Source organism: Corvus moneduloides, chromosome 6 (assembly GCF_009650955.1).
Source record: "Corvus moneduloides isolate bCorMon1 chromosome 6, bCorMon1.pri, whole genome shotgun sequence".
Lineage (NCBI taxonomy): Eukaryota > Metazoa > Chordata > Aves > Passeriformes > Corvidae > Corvus > Corvus moneduloides.
In genome coordinates this window covers 23,246,155-23,265,940 of record NC_045481.1, presented here as the reverse complement: position 1 = coordinate 23,265,940, position 19,786 = coordinate 23,246,155, and the positions used below count along the sequence as shown (strand labels likewise).

Genomic DNA, 19,786 nt, shown 5'->3' with positions numbered 1-19,786 from the left:
TTTTATGTGTGTTTAGATTCCATTTGTTTAAACTGTAATCAAATCTGGTGCACATGGTGTTGACGCACATGACAAGTGGAACATATATCTACAAGACACCACAGTATTACTAATTAAAGTTTTCCTTTCTTTCAAATTGCATGCCATCCTTCAGCTTTCTGTGAGAGGTAGATAGTATATGCAGACTAAATGTGCCACTAGGTATCTTAATGCTACTTTGTGATATGGTCAGCTCTACCAGTACAACTGTGGAAGAAGTATAGAGGAAATGAAAATAATGAGCTGTTATCCCTCTTCCAGGGTCCTGACTCTGGAGAGTAGCTCTGGTTCTGTTACTAAACTGCAACTGCCCACTGAGCAGTTTCAGCTCAAGTGTCAGCTATGGCAAAAGACTTGCAGTTGAAGCTATAAGTTTACTGCAGACAGTATCCTTCATTATTCTTAAGTTTTTCACATCTACTGTGGCTGTACAGCTGGTATGTTCCTGCAGCAAGTGCTGGCAAGCTCTCTTTGGAGGACAACACTCAAGGTGAGCAGAGGCTGATGAAAGTTTAGGTGGGCTCTTCTGTGTGGCCTCCAGATGGCACTAGTGGATTTCAGTTGTACCAATTTGTATTTTCCCCATGCCCTGCATTTGCAGATTCAGTTGGTGAGAGGTGAAGAACCTGGAGCTACTGGAGTATGGCTTCCTATTTAGCTGTTTTGTCATTCATTTTAAAATGTGAGTTATGTGCTGGGAGAGAGCATTGTAATTGCCTCACATACTGTAATGCTTTGGTTTAAAGCTGGGACAAAAGTTTAGCTGTGCAGGGAGAGGGAAATGTTTCAACCTTGGGGAGTAGAAGCTGTTTTTAATTCTTTGCTTAAGAAAAGGACCCCATGCTGCTTAAGGGTAGAAGCAATTTCTAGCAGAGAACTGGGAGGTAATGTCAGGGTCTGGAATCCAAGGTGGTATAGAAGCAATCTAAGGTGAAAACTACCAGCAGAACAGAGCAATCTGGTTTTGGAACCTCAGCTGGTGTTTGAGGTGCACTATGATGACTTCCATGTTTTGAATTTGCTTTCTGAAGGCAGATAGTCTCTGAAGTGTAATAAGGGTGACCTGGCTTGGTCTTTTAATTTTTTTTTTTTCCCGTTTTCTTAGTCTGTCTGAAAGGTCACGTTCCTCTGTAGTGTTTTGCTTTGCATATTCCAATATTTCCATATTCCACAAACCTGACTGTTTCAGTAAACTTGATGGCCTCTACCAAAAAAGGAGTGCTATCAGGAAACCATAAGATGTAATGATCTTTACAAGGAATAAACTTGGTATAACAAACATTTGTGATGTTTGACTAGATATTTCCTCAGGCCTTGTTTCTTCTGGCACAGCTAGACTTGTCATGACATGATCTAGAGTGGAATTTGAGGCTTCAGAGCTGAGGAGAAGGAAGGGATTGTGGATCCAACATTTTTGTACCTTCTATTTCACTTTCCAAGTTTCCTCTGAAGGAGATAGGAAGGGTATGTACCCAGATGTGTGTAACAGAGCCTTCAGCTGTTGTGCTGGAAGTACCAAATAACTATTTGGTTTGCCCTGGCCAAAGTTCTCTCTCTCTTTTTTATTTTTTTTTTTAATGCAGTTTTTCAGGAAGATAATGACTTCAAAATGTTTGCGTCAGGGGTTTTTGTTTGTTTGTTTGTGGTATTTTTTGTTAGTGTTTTTTTGTTTGTTTATCCTCTAAAAGAATACTGAGTAGAACTTAGGAAGCACTGATGTTGAGTAGGTTCATTTTCTAGCTATTTCCGCCCTACTCCATGTGGAATAAGCTGTATAAGGGGACAGAGCCATAGGTGAACAGAGCCAACTATCAGACTTCTGGAGAGTTATTAAGAGTGGTATCAATGAATGTGCTCTGTTTTTATCTTTTGTTACAATACAGCTTTTCTAGTCGTGCCTCCCTCGAGCTCTATCAAAACTCCTTGCATATTTTATGCCTGGTGCACCTCTAGAAGGAACGCTGCTAATAGATTCATTTGGAGATATTCAGTGATCTGTTTGGAGGGAGTGGAGTGGGGTGGGGATTTTTTTCTCTTGAGGCTTGAAACAAGACTGAAGCTGTTCTTAAGACATAAAGCAGCACTGGGTGACTTAAGATCCTCCTGTTGGATTGAAAAGTGCGTTGAACACTTTTCTAGTACATATTAAAAAAAAAGTAGACACAGTGTGCTGCCATACATCTGTTAAATTGGCAGATATTTAGTAACTTTGTACTGGAAAGGACAATTATAATCTAGATTGGGTGTCTGTGATCACAGCCTGGAGAATTGTAGCTGGGGCCTTTGCATTGAAGGTATAGGTTTGGAAAATGAGATGGTCATGGCAAGCTTGGTCCAGGTTTGCCTGAGGGTGTAATTCTGTCACTCAACCATACATTAAAAATCTTGGTAGTTTTATTTATCTGTGATTTCCAAAACAGGCGATATATTTATTGACATACCTTTTATATCTTAGTTTGAATAAGAATAGTTTGAATAAGAGGTACATTGTGAATAAACTACAGTCTTAATTATAAACTTTGACATGCTTTTGAAGGTGACTCACCAAGCCCAATTATGTGGGAGTCCCAAGGCTTCCCTTAGAGCCAACTGCTGAATTGGTGGATTATGCTGGTTTTTGGAGGGGCATTCATGTACGTAGAGAATAACAAGCCTGACTTGTGCCTGAAGTACAGCTGAAGAGAACATAGGGCCAGGAATAGCTTGTGCTGTTTGTGCACCTCCCCTGTTTTGCTAGTTCTCTCTCCTGTCTAACTTCCCCTCCTTCTGTGTGGGACAGAAAGGAGCCTGGTGGACCTCTCTTGCTTGGTGTCTGCAGGCATAATGGGGGCTTGACACATAGTGTGGGGAATTCATAGTGAAATGGCTCCTTATTTTGGGGAGACTTCTCGATAGACTACTTTTTCTCCTAAACCATGTTTAGACAGCCCTATTTCTGAGCTTTAATAGCTGGAAGGATCCTAGACCATCAGGAACTTGTCATTCAGATTTACACTGAAGTTGAAAAATAGATTAGAGAAAAGGGAAAGGCAAAACTGAGCTGAAACCCAGACATTCTTGCAAAAGGCCCAAGGAGCAGCAGCTCCTTGGGGAGACTTTCCAGTGGGACAAAAGGGTTCGCTCTGGGGTTAGACAGCTGGGCTCCACAACACCTGCCACTAGCTGCCATGCTGCCACTTGAGCTCATACCACTCAGTCTCGCGACACCCTTCCTTCAGTAGCCTGGCTTCCTAGTTGATACTGGCTCCTCTGGGATATTCACCATTTCTGTGCTGGATTCCTGTGGTTTCCAAAGAATTCAGGTGCTTGCTTTGAGCCAAGGCATTCACATTAGCTCACAGGCTGCGCTTAGGCCAGAGCTGGCTGAGCCAGCCACAGCAGCCCCATCCCTCTTGCCCAGCAGCCTCTGCTCCTTAGGGAATGTAACTCATTTATTTCTGCATGGACACCTGGGATCAGGCTACAGCCACTTCCGTAGACATTGCCCCATGCAGAAGCTGTGCAGCAGTGTTATTCACTAGATGTACCTGCTGGGCTTCCGGCCAGTAGATAGTGCATCAAGCCAGAAGACTTTATGTTGCTTCCTTACTTTTTAATTAAGATAATCAGATTCAGATCACTGAGGTGGATAACTACTGAATCACTGAGGTGTGTAACTGCATGACCCTACTGTTGTGCTTAGCAGACAGGCTACTAAGCAGTTTTTAAAGCTGGTCAGCTCTTGGTGACAGTCTGTACGATGAGAAACAGAACATGAGAGGTTCACCAAATCACAGAGTGGATGAGGTTGGAAGGGATCTGGTCCAACCCCCCTGCTCAAGTGGGGCCACCTAGGTCTGGTTGCCCAGGACCATGTCCAGATGGCTTTTGAGTATCTCCAAGGAGGGAGACTCCACAACCTCTCTGGGCAACCTGTGCCAGTGCTTGGTCAACCTTATGGTGTTTTCTTGTGTTCTGAAGGTTCAAAATCTTGTTAATGGCAATGCATAAGATGAAAACATGCAAATTTGTTGTGAAAAGATTAAAAAAAGTCTTTTTTCCCCCCTGTTCCTGCAGACATCTGGTAAAACTGCTCCTGGCTCTTGTTCTTTAACATAGAACTGTTTGAGTAATTTTATTCAGCTTTGATTAGCAAAACTGGCATCGAAGAGGAGTCACAAAAGCTCCTTTTTATGTTTAGTAATTCCCTGACAAGATTTAGCTCCTGTTCATACTCGATTGCTAACTGACCTATCGGGTGGATGCTGTGAAACATATTAATGTTGGAGGTAGGGGGATTGTGATGGTCTTTAGACTTCTGTTTTCTGTCCTGTACTGTAAAGGAACTATGTTCCCTAAATAAAGTGGCAGCTAATAGACTAACAGGGAGGCTAAAGTCTGATCCATGGGGAGGAATGAGGGACTGCGAAAGTGACTCCAAGCGTAAAACGTGAGGAGCATGCTTGTAAAAGCACTACAGCGATTTATTTCCAGGACATTTATGCAGGAACTCTGTGTGCAGTCATGGAAAAGTCTATCATAATGTGTGCTTTTTCGTAGCACTCATTTGAGAGAAGAGGGATTAACTATTCTTTCCTTCTTCCCACTCCAGAGTCTTTTCTCTTCTCCTCTTCCTTTCCCAGGCTCTGACTAGATGCCTCAAATAAGCATTCCAGAGCTGTCAAGTTTCATGCAAAACCATGTAACATCTTCTGTAAATATTTAATGATCCAGTTTATATGTTCCTGAAATGACTTGCAAACTTTACCTTGTGGTTAATTCATTTCCTGAAGTAATTCTGGAGATAAGGCAAAGAGCATTGTACAATCCCTTGGGTAATGTCCTGCCTGAAACTGACAGTAAAAATGTAGTTGTTTGGGCTAAGGTGGTGTAGAGGTGTGGATTATGGGCCAAAATTTGGTGTGGTGGATTTGGGGACTTTTTCAGTGTGAGCTCTGACATGTTTTGTAGATTGCTAGGTGAGCAGGGAAAAAGCTTGCATTGGCACTTGTGGAGAAGGTGACCTTTTGAAGGTGGAGCTTAAGTGTGGTCATTAGGCTTTTAATGAACTCTTACAAGAAAAGGAGGGAAGACTAGAATCTGTCAGTATCTGAATACCAAAGGTGAAACTGAAGCATGACAAGGAGGCAGAGAGCTGGGATGTCTCCAGATGTTACATGGTTAGTCTGGAGGTTGAGCATAATTCTGGAGTCTGAAGGAATTAGTCAGGATTTTTCCCGTAATTTTCTTTTTGTGCTCCCCGGCTACCTGCTGCTACTACTTCCAGTCTTTTGCTTGCTTTTGATTGCTCTTTCTTCCTCTCTGAGCCAAGAAGCTAGAGGGAAGGGAAACGTGCTGTTGGTGATGGTGAGCTGTGTAGCAGTGTGTAGTTTTTGGTGTAGAGAATGGGTTGTTGCCTTCATCTAAGATGGCATCCGCCTGCGTGACTTGGGTGTGACCAGCTGAGACATGAGCAGATGTATCAGAACAAAGGAATGTGTGAGTGTCACTTCTCTAGTCTAAGCTTTGAATTCAGAATGAAGCGCATCTCCTCTGTCCTGCTGGGGAAAGAGAAGCTGCAGTGCAAGGGAGGGAGGCTGCCATGGCTGTTCAATATGATTGCTACTACTTCTGCCTGGGAAGCAGCAGTTTGTGTGGAAACTGAACAGTGCAGCGTCAACCTCAATTTAACCTTTCCTATTTCTAGCTGTAGTTTTGGGGTAAAAGCTCTCCTATAATATTTCTGCGTAGAGGCTTTTGGAATCTAATCTCTTGTATACCATGTTAGAATATGTCCTTAATTTTCTTAACTTAGCCCTTTCCTCAGTCTTTAAAAGGACAAAATTCATTAGAAGGGGAGGATCTTTGAGAGAATGGGACTGCAGTAAGGCCAGGTAAACAAGTTAATGAAAGTGAGTATCTTTAGTATCACTTGCAGTTCATTTTGGACAGTGAATACAAGCAGTACATAACATCAGGACATGGAAGGTTGTTGGCGATTGAATCACGGACCCTGACCGGCAGGGGATCTGAATCGTTAATTCAAAGGACTATGTTGGTTTTATACACTTTGCTAAGGCACAGTATTTCCTTATATGGCATGAGCTATCCCATGTTGCCACATCAGCAACACACTTTCTCAATGTCCTCTTATGGGGTGGTCACTCGCTGTTCACCTGTCTGTCAGCTCCTGGCAGGCTCTTCTCCGTAGGGGTCTGCCATGTCTCCCCAGGGTCCGGTGGAGACAAGCCTCTCTGTGCCGCCATGTGCTCCTTTGTGCTGCCATGTGCCTCTGCAGGCAGGTTTTACAGCTCGCAAACCAATTCTACCTTATAATTCCCCATAGAAGATGCTTCCTATGCTCTTGCTGCTGTGAACGGTATTATCTCTGTGTAATCAGTATCTCAGAGATGACCCAGGTTGATGCTATCAGAGAGGACCATTCCTCTTGCATCTTCTACCTGTCTCCTCTGCACCCTCTCCAAGTACGTAGGCAAAAGAAAGTTCAGTCATCCAACTTTGAAAACTGGTGGTTAGAACTTGAGTTACAGAGAAAGCAAATCTGAATTCAGGCCAAAACAGAGTTGATATCCTTCTGATGGTGGATACAGAACAGACATCCATTCCTTTCTTGGCTACCTGCATAATATTTCACATTGTTAACAATAAGAACTGCTGGTTTAGATGAAGTGGGGACAGAAGAATGCACTGAAGTGGCAGAAAACCTTCCTGTCTGACTAATAGTGGAAAATTTTACCTTTTCCTAGTTTTTTTTTTTCCACTTGACAAGTCCTGCAGGAAAATTCTGTGTAAGAATTAAAAGCAGTGTGAATCTGGTTGTTGAACCACTCAGCCCACACACACTTTATCAGCAATGCCTGTTAAGTGTGTTGGGTCTCTGCGTTGCAGGGCCTACGGAGTAGTCCAGAACTTGGACAGGAACAGATCACAGTGGGGGAAAATGATAGTTGCTTGAAGCAGAGTAAGAAAAGATGGTATTAGTAAGCAGAAGATAGTGTTTAGATGAGTTTCCCTTGATAGAATGGTCTCTTTTGGCTGAAGATGGGCCTCCACATGTGGACAGTCCAGCCTCTGGTTTAGGAGTGCTCTTGGATTCTTGTCTGATTGCAGGCTCCCACATAGCAGCATCCATGAGTAATGCTTTGGCTCAGAAACAGTCCTATCCTGGCAGATGGTGATCTGGACTCATGTACTTGTGCCTTCATCACTCTTTGGCTGGATTATAGCAATATGAGACACCTGGGCATGAAGCCTTTAGTGTTTAGAAAAATAGTTCATGCAGAATATTGCAGCATATGCCAGTGGTAAGTTCTGTTACTGGGAAAACATGAGGCCTGCCCTGTATTTTCTGTCACTGCTTAGCATATAGCTTTTGAATTGCTTTTAGGATCTTGGCTCATATCTTTTAAGTAGCCTATATTCTATTCTTAATAGTGGCCCAGAATGAAATTGGAAAAGAGTGTTGGCCTGAAATGAAATCATCTTCTAAAAGATTATAATGATTCCTCAAGAGTTTATTCTAATTTCAGGTTAACAGCCTGAAAATTTTACAAGCATTGTTTTTCTACTTTTCCCTATTACTGTAAGGCCTTTTCCTATGACCTTGGTTTCTCTAAAGTAACAGGTAAATTTCTGCTGAAGCAAGACATATTCTGTAGCATGCAAGTCTCTTGTCCTTCCTGGACAGAGCAAGTATGGTGGATGAATAGCATAGTTACTACAGTGGAAGAAAGATACAGTAAAGTATATTCTGAAAAGCTGTAGAATTGTAGAGTACTGAAGTTAATTGTGACTGGTATTTCAGAGGTAGTAATACTCTTCCATCTCAAGCAAGTGCAAAGCACAAAAGTGTAAGGAGTGTGGGCTATTTGCTAGCATTATACTTCTGATCTGTTACTGTTCTGACATCCAGAGGCTATTGATAGAAGCTCTAGAAATAGCTTGGACTTTCCATTTGCAGGCTGGTCAAACCAGCTCTGGGTGAATGTATTAAGCATTGGATTATATTGTTTAATGCTTGGACTTTTTTCATAGTAGATATGAGTAATTTAATGCTTTGGAGGTTTTCGATGCACTGCTGAAGTTCCCCATGATGTCCTTCAAGATGGTAGCATCCTAGTAAAAGAGAAAGCTTATGTACTGAGAACTCTAGAGCACAGTGAAATATCTTCTGAATAAGCAGTCCCCAAGGAAATGTAAAATTCTGAGCATGGAGCTCAGACCACCTAGTAATTAAGGATGGCCTCTGTAGAAGGAAGCTAAGGCAAGCATTTGAAGGTACAGAAATACTGTGGTTTAGAGTATTGTCTGTGTCTGCCAGGGGTTCCTGTTCTCATATTTAAGGATGACAAATTAAAAGCATAAGCTGAAAAGCATGGTGAACCTAACTGCCCTCTGCTTGAAAGTACCAAAGGAGCCATGACTTGAAATGGCTCTCTGATTGCGCTCAATATCTTCCAGGATCTGGCTGAATGTATAATTCAACAAACACTTTCAGTATGCTGCCAGTAAATGATTGTTAAGTTGGAGATGATGAAGTCATAATTAAGAACAAAATATATGATAGGGCTTTTGTCACTGTTTTCAAAACAGAAGTGCTAAATCCAGGAAACTTACAGTTAAACTGAAAAGAAATTCAAATACTTTAAGCTGTGGAAATATGTGGAAAGGGGATCCAAACTTCCAAATGCTTTTGTTGCCAGCTGCTCTTACTTCATATGTAGTTAAAGCTGAGAAAAATACGGTGCAAAATATTTTTCACTCTTTTAACCTTGCCACTTAAAATTAGTTATATCATGGGCGCTTTGTTTTCCCCCCTGCCTTCCACATGTGTGTTTAAGGATAAGTTTAAGCATTTTCATGGATTTGCTGGTATAGTTCTTACGGCAACAGGTATTTCTCAAAATGGCTGCCAAATGAGGGCAGTAGTGGCATCATTTTAAGTGAGAAATAAGATCTTTGGGTTTTTGGCAGTTCTTTCTAAAGGAAGGATTTTTTTTGTGTGTGTGTAACTTGTTAGCTGTCTTTGTATAGTTCAGCTTCTTCTGAACTTTGGAAAATAATTAGGGAAAGATGAAGAGAGATGACTGTTAATGAAAAAATTGGAGATGCATTCTTTTCTGGACCTTATTTCATTGCATAACCAGATGATCCAACTTTCTCTCCCTCTTCCATTTTTCCTGAATCCTGTCTCTTTTTCCTGCATTGAGGCTTCCCCCATATCTACTCTACTTGTTATGCAGCTAACCCTGCTCTCCTTGGTACATACTTCTCCTCTTGCTGGGGCTTCTTTGGACAGCCTGTGTTTGACTCTCCCCTTATCCTTTCTTACTTCTCTTTATCTCTTTTGAGACATTGGCATCTTAAGCTCTTGTGGTACAGGAGGATTGTCAGAGTGAAGGTGTTTTTTCTCTTGTTGATTTTTTGTTGCTGTTTTTTTTGGACTGGAACATGCTTGCTGTTATGAGCTGTGGTGATTATCAGTGGCTCATATTGGTCATTCTACCAACCAGACGCTCTGGATTCTGCCCTCAATTTTTTTAAAATTTATTTTTCTCCAAAGTCTGAGGCCTAAAATATGTATTGAATTAGGATTACATGTAGTATAAGAAAATGATTGCAGTTGGGCTAGATTACTGTTGTAGGTCCTTTCCAGCTGCAACTATTCTATTACATTATATTCACATTCTATTACATTATTTTTTGCTTGATATGTCCTTTGAGGATAAACTGTATTTTTTGTAAGGAAAGATTGCATTTGATGAAGTTTCATTACATGCATTCTCTCCCTAGCTGTTGCTGTTGAGTGGTCTGTGTGGTAGTCTGTGGTTTGTAGTGACATGCTTGCTATATCTAGCAAGAATGCCACTTGTTCAAGAAACACTGTGAATTTTTATTCCTCTTTGCAGATTTGCAACAGTGAGGTATGACCAGGCATCCAAGAACATTAAAAACCAGTTCATGCATCTGACCAACTACAGTGTCAACAAGAAGAGTGGAGATTATGTCAGGTACTTGGCTGGAAAATGGAACTTACTCTCTAGAGGCTGGGTCAGTTTACCTATGTTGGTCTAATGCTGACCCATAGCGGCAGGCCAGTGGTGTTTAATCTCCTTCGTTCATTATTTTTAGCTGTGATGATCCTGAAGTAGAGGATTATGGAAACAAGTGGAGCATGAGTGCAATGCTGAGGTACTTAAAACAAGAGGGGAGAGACACTGCAGGTCAGTAGAAATGTTGTTATTTTATGTCTTTGTTGGATCTTGATCATCTCACTAGTGTGAATTCTAAGAAGTCAAGGAAGAGCCCCAGCAAATCCCATTTAGCACCAGAGCAGGGTGGAGGGAAGCACTGTTCCTTACTCACTAGAGCTGTGCATTTATTCCCTATCCCCAGAGATAAGGTCTAACCCCTTCCTTCTTGCAACTAGTATTCTGAGACTTTCTCAGGGTGTGTTTCTTAATATTTTACCTACATTTCCCGTTTCTTAAGGTCATTCCATTCCTTCTAAAAGCTTCCCTCCCTCTACTGCTCCCATGGCCTGTTCAGTCTGATGAGTGACCAACCTCTGGACAACTGTGCCAGTTTGAATGACTCTTGGATGTGGTGTCATCTTTCCATGGCTCAGGTTTTTGCTGAGTGTTTTCATTTAGTCTGTGTTTCTCATAAAATAGCTCCCTCTTCCACACCTTTGCCAGGTCTGCTGGGAGTAACTGCATCTGCAGAGCAGAATCCGAGTATATCCTTTAAGGGATAAATTACCTGTGATACTGAGGCATCAGTAAAACTACTGATGGCAGCTATGGCCCATATTGCAAATGTTGCCAAGGAAGACTTGAATGTTGGAGAAAGGGGTTTGAATCTGGCTTTCAGATGGAAGTAGACTTTTTTTCCATCATATGCGTGCATGGCTGTCCAATCCCTTGCACCATATGTGTTCAGCAAGCTGTGAATGCATAGTTATTAATATTGATACATCTCCACACCTCACCCCAACCTCAAGTATAAAATACACACTCTTAATAATTAAGTAAACTACTGAGCAATGCAAGCAGATTTCCTTAACTATCCATTATAAGACTTGCACCTTTCTCTGATGCATCTGGTTCTGGTCATAGGGAGGCAGAATGCTGGCTGAAAAGTGCTGGCCTTGTCTGGGCTGGCAGGGTTTTTGTGCTCTGGGTTGTTTATGTGTGCTGGGATGTTTCCATGCTGTGTTGGTTTCACTTAGTTGTTTTCTGGTACAGAAGTTCACATCTGAATTTGCTTGCATGCTCTTTCTGTAATTGTTCAGGTCTCTGCATGTCATCTGAGCATGAGAAATAGTAATTGTAGACCTAAAGTAAACTCTCTAGTCAAGTGGTTTGTAGAAGATATTCTTTGAAGCAGGGATTGCCAAATGTCTGTGTGGATTTGCTTGTGCTCCCTTTGAGGGGTGGGGAAGGCTGTCCTTTCATCCTTACTAACTTTTGAGCCTATGACTCCAGTATTTGTTCATTTCTTCCTCTTCTCACTTCTCTATTGCTTGTCCTTGAAAACAAAACCAGTGTGGTGTTCTTTCTATTGCATGACTCATCCCAAGTCCAGTGTAGAATCCAGGTCTACGTCTAATGTGCATCTTTTCTTGCCTTTTGCTTCCTCTGTCTGCTTAGATTCCTGTTCCTGAGTTCTGTTCACAGGCTCATGCTGGAGCTGGAGAGTGCTTTCTTACTGTGGGTTATCTATAGGTCAGCAGGACTGGGAGCTGTCACCAGTCATATAATTTTGAAAAGATTTATGAAATTTGGTATGGGAACAGCTGCTTTAGAGGAAGGTGCAGTGTCACACAAAACACTTATCTCATAAAAGTTCACAAGAAAGATTTTTATCTCTCAGTGGCTATGGCTTATTCTCTGTAAGTTTGAGGGCTTATCTCACTAACCCACTCTTGTTTAACTCTTGTTTAATCCTTCCTAATACTCTGAGTGGGCAGCGGTCAGACTCCAGCTGACTTGTGCTGATGTGTTTGCCATATGTTTCTGCTTACCTGCACTGTACATACACTCACATTTATCATTCTCACATTCTCATTTGTGAGTATTTTTGCACTAGGATACTATGCATGTCTCTATATACTTAGGCTTGCATGGATTTCCAAGCATCATTGCTTTGTCATCCATAGGGTCTCATGTGCTTTGATTCACAAAGATGTGTCTCCATATACATATTCTCATGCCTTTCTGGATATTGTGTGTTACTTCACAATCTACTTTCTTCCTTTTTCATCCCCTGCCTCCCTCCCCCTGCAGCGCTGATGGCCAACGTGGAGGACCTGATTATCAAGACACTAGTTTCTGCTGAGCTGTCCATTGCTTCAGCTTGTAAAAGTTTTCTTTCACATCGCGGCAGCTGTTTTGGTAAGGCACTGGGGACGTCTTTGTTGATTGCCTCTTGAATACTGTTTGGAACCTCCAGTTTTGTCATGCTAGAGAGAAATACGCATTCCCCATTGCAGGGAAGAAATACGCATTCCCTATTTGCAGGGAAGCTGGATCCTATTTTGGTTGTTTTGTTTTGTTTATTTTCTTCAGCATAAACCTCGGTGAGGGCAGGGGCCAGTGAATCTTAGTTCACCCTGTGTCAGTGCCATTGATCACAATCTTGTGCTAGAAAATGAAAATGTAATAATGATGAGAGGGACTTGAAGGGGAACTTGGGGAAGTGCTGGGAAGTTGGTGATTTACTGGTGCCCTTGCAAAGAACGGCTGTGGGTGATTAAACACGTTTTTAGAGCATTTGCTATTTTCTCTTGAACCATCTAACGCAATTTAATTTTGCATTTTCCTGCGTGCGTGCGTTCGTGCGAGGACGGGGAGAGAACGTGTGTGGCAGCGCCTGGAATGCCGGTGGCGGCGGATGGTCTGTGCCGCGTGGGGGCGTCCGAGCCCGCTGCTGGCAGGAGCTGCGCGCAGCTATGTGCTGGCCCAGGGGCTGGAGAGCTCGCTGCCAGCACATGCTGGGACGAGCTCCAGAAAGCAGCGGCTGGTACCACAGTGTGCCTTCTCCCACTTTCCAGTGGCTGCTTCCCAGCCTTCCCTAAAGAGGCCTCCTCCTGCTCCTAGCCGTTCTTCACTCATGTGGATGCATGCACGAAGATGAAGTCGCAGTCAGTGCTTAAACCAAAGGCCAAGCTTGGCTTCAGCTATCTTGTGTTTAGGTATTGGGACTTATATTTAAACTAGCTGTGAAAGGTAAAATAAATCCATTTATGTGGTCCTTGCATTACACTTAGGTATTGACAATTCCACAGCTTTCAACACTCCAGCACAAATGCATGTTTGGCTATTTGGGGGTGATAAGACAGTCAGGAATCAAGGAGCCATGACTGATAGGTTGTTTAGTTACCTCCCAAAACTAGCTACCGCTCCCACCATAGTTTCTCCTGACTGACTCTCATGCCTTTGTTCAAAGTTGAAGGACCTGGTCATACATGGGGATTTACGAGTTAGATAATAGGCTCAGTGAAATGGCACTTTATTGTCTAGGTGAAAAAAAAGACACACCAAAACCACTTTAGCTGCCTCTTTTTTGGCTTCTCCCTTTTCCTTCCTCAGTTGTATCTCTAGATTCCTCTGAGCTGTGTGTATGGAAACTAATGTTCCTCATGTACTTTCTGCTGGGCCTGGCTCTGAGGTTATCCCACTTCCTGCTGCCTCCCCAGGGCTGCACTAACCACCCTCTCAGATGGTCCCCCACAAATAAACTGTTTTGTTCTGTTTATTTCAGTGTAAACATAAATTAAGAGCTTCCCAGGAAAGAGGGCTTAAGTAGGAGCCATACTGCTTCCCTAGGGAGACTTAGGCATTTCCAGAGCTCAGTACTTTCTGCCACCTTCCCCCACAATTAAGTGGTGGTCCTTGTCTCAAGGATTTGAACTTTCATCATGCTATATGGTTCATTTGTCATCTGTGTGTCTTGTTCTGACACTTTTTGGTTGTACCACTTTTAACCTTGTTGTAAATATTCAGTTTCAGCTGGAAATGCTCATAATGGTTCAGTTCATAGCTGTTAGCATGAAGGAGAAAACTGGGAATGAAGATTTCAAGGCAGCATGTAGAGTCTTACAAGAGCCTGGGTTTTTTGTTTTTGGTTTTTTTTCATTCTGAGCTGTGAACAATGAAACTGAGTGTGTGTCCTGATAAGGGCTGATCATGTGAAAAGTATCTCAGACTTCAGAAACCTTTATCTGAAATTCAGATGCAGAGAAGGGTCTTGTTTGGAAATCTTCTAAAAAACATAACTAAGTTGTATTTTATCCTAGTGTTTGTAATGCTGTTCTAGGGAATAGAACTCCTGTACAATTGACATTTTCTTCCTAAAAATTAAATCACAAATACTTAATTGTCTAGGTGACATTGCCCGCTTTACTTCTGTAACAGTTTAGTACTGCTGTCATCCTTCAGTTCTTTCTCAAGTAAATGTTTTTATATGTGATATACTTGTTTCCTAGATTTAAAGGAAGAGAATTTATCCATGGCTTCTTCATTTTGTAAAATAAGACTGGTGAGACAGGCTGGTTCCTGCTACCAATGCTTGCCTAGAAAATGAGAGTGGTAGGTCAGGATGGTTCATTTTCTAATGTCAAAACACAGTGCTGGTGACAGTTTGTGTAGTGTAATGAGTCCAATTTTGGCCATATAATGTGAGCTATTTACTGCATTCTAGCAATAATCAGTTTTCAAAGGACTTGGGATGCTCAGTTTTGTTGCTTTGAAGTGCATCACAGAAAACACTACAAGTACTACATGATTTTGTTGCCTTGTTCATGCACTGTTATTAACAAAGTGATCCCAAACCTCTATTTTGTTCTTTGTGATTAGCTAATAATTCCTTATGTAAAATTAAGCTCCTAGTAAAAATTGTTTTAACCAGTAAATAACTCCAGAGGAGGGCATGCTACAACTCTCCAAATCACTGCACTGTCCTGAAGCTGGTTGCCAGCTGAGTCGAGTGTTACTTCTGGAGCCTTTCTATATTTTGCACTTATTTGAGGGATGTGACATCTCAGTGTGGAACAGGAGGTACAATAGGGCTGCATATGCCCAAGCTGATTACTGACTGCATTTTTCTCCCTCCTGAAGTAAGCACTTCTGGGTAGGCTAGAAAAGGCAGTAAGACCTGCTTTCAGGCAGAATGAAAATCTCCCTGTGGGATGGTTTAGTAGGGCATGAATTGAAGGCAGTTGGGTGCAGCACATATTTTTGCCAGCAGCCACTGTAGCACCATTTTCTGCACTCACTGAAATGTAAGCCTAAAGAAGCAACAGGTTTAAGTCCTGTTGTTTCATTTACAGTTCTAGTAAACCCAGCTGTGACACTGTTGAGCTTGTCTGCGCTCTAGAAGGCAGGCCAGGATAGGGTAATGGGCATATTGATCCCACCAAAGCAATGAGTTCCGTATTTAGCTGCTTCTGTGTCCTAAGGCTGAATTGGTCAGCCTTTTGTTTCTAAGCACATCTATATTGAGATAAAAGCAAACAATAAACTATTGTATAACTTCAATGGTGCTGACCTGGAGCTAAATACTTTAAAAAGTCTTCATTTGTATCTAATCACCAGTTTCTCAACCACCTGTGTTGCTGTTTTTCGTGAACATTTAACTTTCTTAGTAGTGGCAGTTGACCTATTTGGGGAAGCCTTTTGTAGTTTTGAACAGTGTTGACCTGCTCCATTATGACTTTTGCAGGGCATTAAAAATTTGAAATTCTTAAGGAATTTCTGCACACACTTACTTGATGTGAGGGGAGTCCATGCGTAGTGACTTAAGGCAACCATGCATATACCATACATATTTCCCCTGTTTTTGTGGTTTCTTACATGACATGTCACGTCACAGAAAAGCTGAACAGGGATTCCCTTACCATTACTTTTTTTTTTGGCAAAGCTTAATCCATTCTATTTTTATAGCGTTACCGTCAGTCTTTGCTTTGAAGCCAGTATGTAAAGATGCCATTGGAATCTGAAAAAGGTTGTTCATAGACTCCTCTGGCTACAATCAGATTCAGGAGGCCTGTAGCCTTCAAGACAGTTATTTTGATGGTCTGATGATCACCAAATCATCATGAGCAGATGAGCAAGGTAGATTTTGTAATTTAACTATATCTTCAAATTTAACAAAACTGTCAGGTGAATCTGAAGGGTAAAATGAGTTCAGAGGATAGGTGTTCTAGTCATAGCTTCTATAGGAATGGGGGGTCTATCCCTGCATAGTGTTATAAGGGAAGTTAAGTGATATCCCAAAGTGGTTTCTGGGATATTAACCTCTTCACTCTCTCTGGTATCACACTCTGGGTTGAACATGTTTACACCTTGTGGGTGATGACTTACTCAGTAAGATTAGGATTACAAAGGCAGCCCAATTTGCAGCAAAACTCCCATTCTTTGATGTTAGCTTTGAAGATGGCTTTATCAGCTTTTCTGACTTCAGAGTTGAAGGATTATTCTGAGTCTGATTTTGGTATAAATGATGAGCTATGCTCAGCTGTAATCTTTTCTTCACCAAAGAAAGCAGTGGTTTATGTAGAAGGAGGACAACCAATATGGTGAAAAGTCTTGAGGGCAAGAGTGATGAGGGGCAGCTGAGGTCGCTTGGCTTGTTGATCCTGGAGATGGCTGAGGGGCAGTCTACAACTGCCTCCAGGAGGGCAGTGGAGGAGGATACAATAGTGGCACTAGATGGCTTGTCATGAACCTACTGTTGCCACAGTGTGAGGCATGTTTTTCAGTCATTGTTTTCTTTACTCTCTGCAGAGGGAAATGGCAGTCTTGCTGAAGTTGGTAATTGCAGAGGATATACTTTTGATAACCTTGTGCTTGTGTGATTCCACATCTTTGTCCTGCCTATGTATTTATTTTAACAAGTGGTATTGGAGTTTCACAGTGGAAAGGGTACTACGACTACTGTGTTTAATCTAGGAAGTATATTTCCCAAATATTGAAGAGGGCCAGCAAGATATTTCTAGGTAAACTTCTGACTGTTATCTTTGTGCTAAGCCCTACACAGAATCTGTGGAGTTTGATTCAGTTGCCAGAACATAGATATTACATAGCTCCTGATGCCCCGAGGTAGCAGAGACATCTATCTAGGGCTTGTAGATACAACTCAGAATATGTGAAACTTGGGGCATTATGGAGCAACAGTGGAGATTCCTAGGAGACCCTAAGTCATTGCAAGTGGCATTAGATTTTGTGTTTAACAATGGAATTGAGTCAACAGGGATACCCTGAAGAACTTACTGTCCTAATAAATAAGGCAGACACAAGGGAAAGGAATGTGATGCTCCAACAGCATGGTTAGAGCTAGCTGAGGTCAAGAGGTTTCCCATGTGCATTTATAAAAGAGGACAGAATGAGTAACTGGGTGGGAAAGATGGAGCTTTAAAGAGCAAGTGATTTGCAAGAGAATTGTGTGGGAGAGGAGGACAAAGTCAGAGGAGCCAAAATACTAGCAAAGGCCCTCTGAGGGGCCAGGGGAGGGAATGGCCAGCAGCAAAAGAAGCAGGAGCTAGTCAAAACAAAATGCACTGCTTCCTGACTGGGGCTGGAAGGTTGTAGACCAGCAGCTGCTGCAGGCCCACTCATTGCTTCTCTGCCTTGGGCATGAGCTGCTGACCCACTGGAGTTTTCTGTGCTGTTAATAGTCATGGGTCTTCACCAAACCTGAGATTGTATTTTGAAATAGTGTATTAAAGTCATCGGAAGTTTCTCCTGTTCAAAATTCTTCGCTAATATTTACACTTAAAATTCCCACCTTGTCCTTTTCCCTCTACTGCAGCTATTCCTGTCTGGGGAGCAAGAGAGCCAGATGTAGATTCAGCCTCATTTCTTTGGAGTGAACCAACTCTTTAACTCTCTGCTGTTTTGCTTCCCACTTAATGTCTGGCTACAGACTCCAGAAAAGTGAGCAGGCAATGCTCACTCTGCTGCCATTTCCCCCCTTCCAAGCTTCCCCCCCCAGCTCATTAACTTTCCATTATAAACTACATGAGCTTTTGCACAGCTGTCTCCATAGGAAGATCTTGTCAAGCGGTCCAGCTCCCCAGAGCCAGCATCAACGTCAGGCAGGCAACAAAACGCCAAGGCCAGAATTCAAGGAAGGAAACATGGCAAAGAAGTTCTCCTGCTTTTACTCCACGCACTAGGGAACTGGTTAATTCCATGAAAATCCCTCTATGCCAACACCCTGTTTTGTGGTGTTTGAAAAAAAAAATTGCTTAAGTTGCCCTGATGATTATTAAGCGCATTTCTTAGTGCTGGAAGAGGGAATTGCAATAATGCCAACTTCTGATTTACACTCATCTTTGTGTAGCATCCTTCTTGCAGCTCTTTCCAAACTAGAGAGAACGTGAGTATAGAGTGAAATAGTAAAATCAGTCTTGGAATGGGAAGCTGGCTTCAATCTGACCTGTGCAGAGCAGAACACATCTAGCAGATGTAATATGTTATGAATGTTTTAGAAACTAAGGAAAAAATATTTCTGTTGTGGTTTGCTGCAAAGTGGCAAGTTGTCAATAAGCTGAAGAGTTACGGGAGGTTGTCTATGTAGACGAGGAGAAATCTCTTGTAACCCCATGGGGATATTGCAGAAAACATACAGGAATAATTGAAAAGAAACTGATGCTTGAAAGAAGCAAGATTTTCTCTAGCTGACTAGAACAATGAATAAAGGGATTAAAAAGTGAAAAGGAGAGTGAAGTTCTGTTGTTTCCAGGATCCAGTGGAAGAAGTAGATTGAACCTGCTGTGCTTGCATCAATTCTATGTGAAAGGAAGTAGTAGAGTTCTGTGTGAACTACAGTTGGTGGGCAGTAAAGAGTTTTTTGTTTTTCTATATAATACTTTCCTAAGACTAATTTTTTTTTTCCCTCTTTCCTCCACAGACAGAATATATTTAATTTTGATTCTGAGGAAGTGAAAATTGCCACTTGAGGAGTGTTATCATTTGTTCATCCCTAGAGAGTTTACTGGATTTAACATATATAATTTAGATAGAAAGGACCTGATAGAGACTAATGTTGGACCTTACCTGAATGCTTAAAGATGCAGTAAGGTGAACTTACAGTGTCTGCTGTGTTTTCAGAGCTCTATGGTTTTGATGTCCTTATTGATGACACTCTGAAACCCTGGCTGTTGGAAGTGAACCTGTCCCCATCATTGGCCTGGTAAGTGATTCCCAACTTAGTATGAGGCAGGGACTGTTGCTGGAGATGGTTGTCTTTGAAACTTGTGATCCTAGGAAGGCATGATTTCATGATTCCTGCAGATTTTGTTCCACTGCTGATTTGCAGAGGATACTCCTTTGCTTTTTTCCTTTACATTAGCAAACTTATTGCAGCAATAGGTTTTGGAAGAGCCTGGTTGGGATTCCATTTACTTTTTAATTTTTTCTCTTCCATTGTTATTGTTAACACTTCATAATCTCCCATCATAGATAAATTTTGGAGCTCTGTCAGACTATTGTGTTGGGTTTCAACCTTCTTGGCTGATATAAGCTTTAAGATTTTGGAGTCCAAGCAGAGTTCAATCAATTATGCTTTAATTGAGTATGTAGATGAGTGCTTGGGCTCAAATGTTTGGTCTAGTACTCTCATTAGATAAATTCTAAAGAGTGAGTGTTGACTTGGCCCTTATGCTGACCCTCATGCTCTAATGGAAATTTAGGATTTATTTTTGTAGATCTCTCAGCTGTGATTTTATGTGGAAGAGGCATAG

At 41.8% G+C, this 19,786-nt stretch overlaps 1 protein-coding gene across 8 annotated transcripts in view; it reads left to right on the top strand.

Annotated features, from left to right (window-relative positions):
* TTLL5 (tubulin tyrosine ligase like 5) overlaps window positions 1-19,786 on the top strand; it is a 126,938-nt gene that overhangs the window by 12,568 nt on the left and 94,584 nt on the right. For all 8 annotated transcript variants that reach the window (XR_004241067.1, XM_032113471.1, XM_032113476.1 and 5 more), the window contains 4 exons: window positions 9,948-10,049; window positions 10,171-10,262; window positions 12,327-12,434; window positions 19,155-19,236. Coding sequence is in view for 7 of the 8 variants with exons in the window: in XM_032113471.1 (XP_031969362.1) it covers window positions 9,948-10,049; window positions 10,171-10,262; window positions 12,327-12,434; window positions 19,155-19,236 (384 nt within the window). In the remaining variant the exon portion in view is untranslated. The remainder of the gene's footprint in view (window positions 1-9,947; window positions 10,050-10,170; window positions 10,263-12,326; window positions 12,435-19,154; window positions 19,237-19,786) is intronic.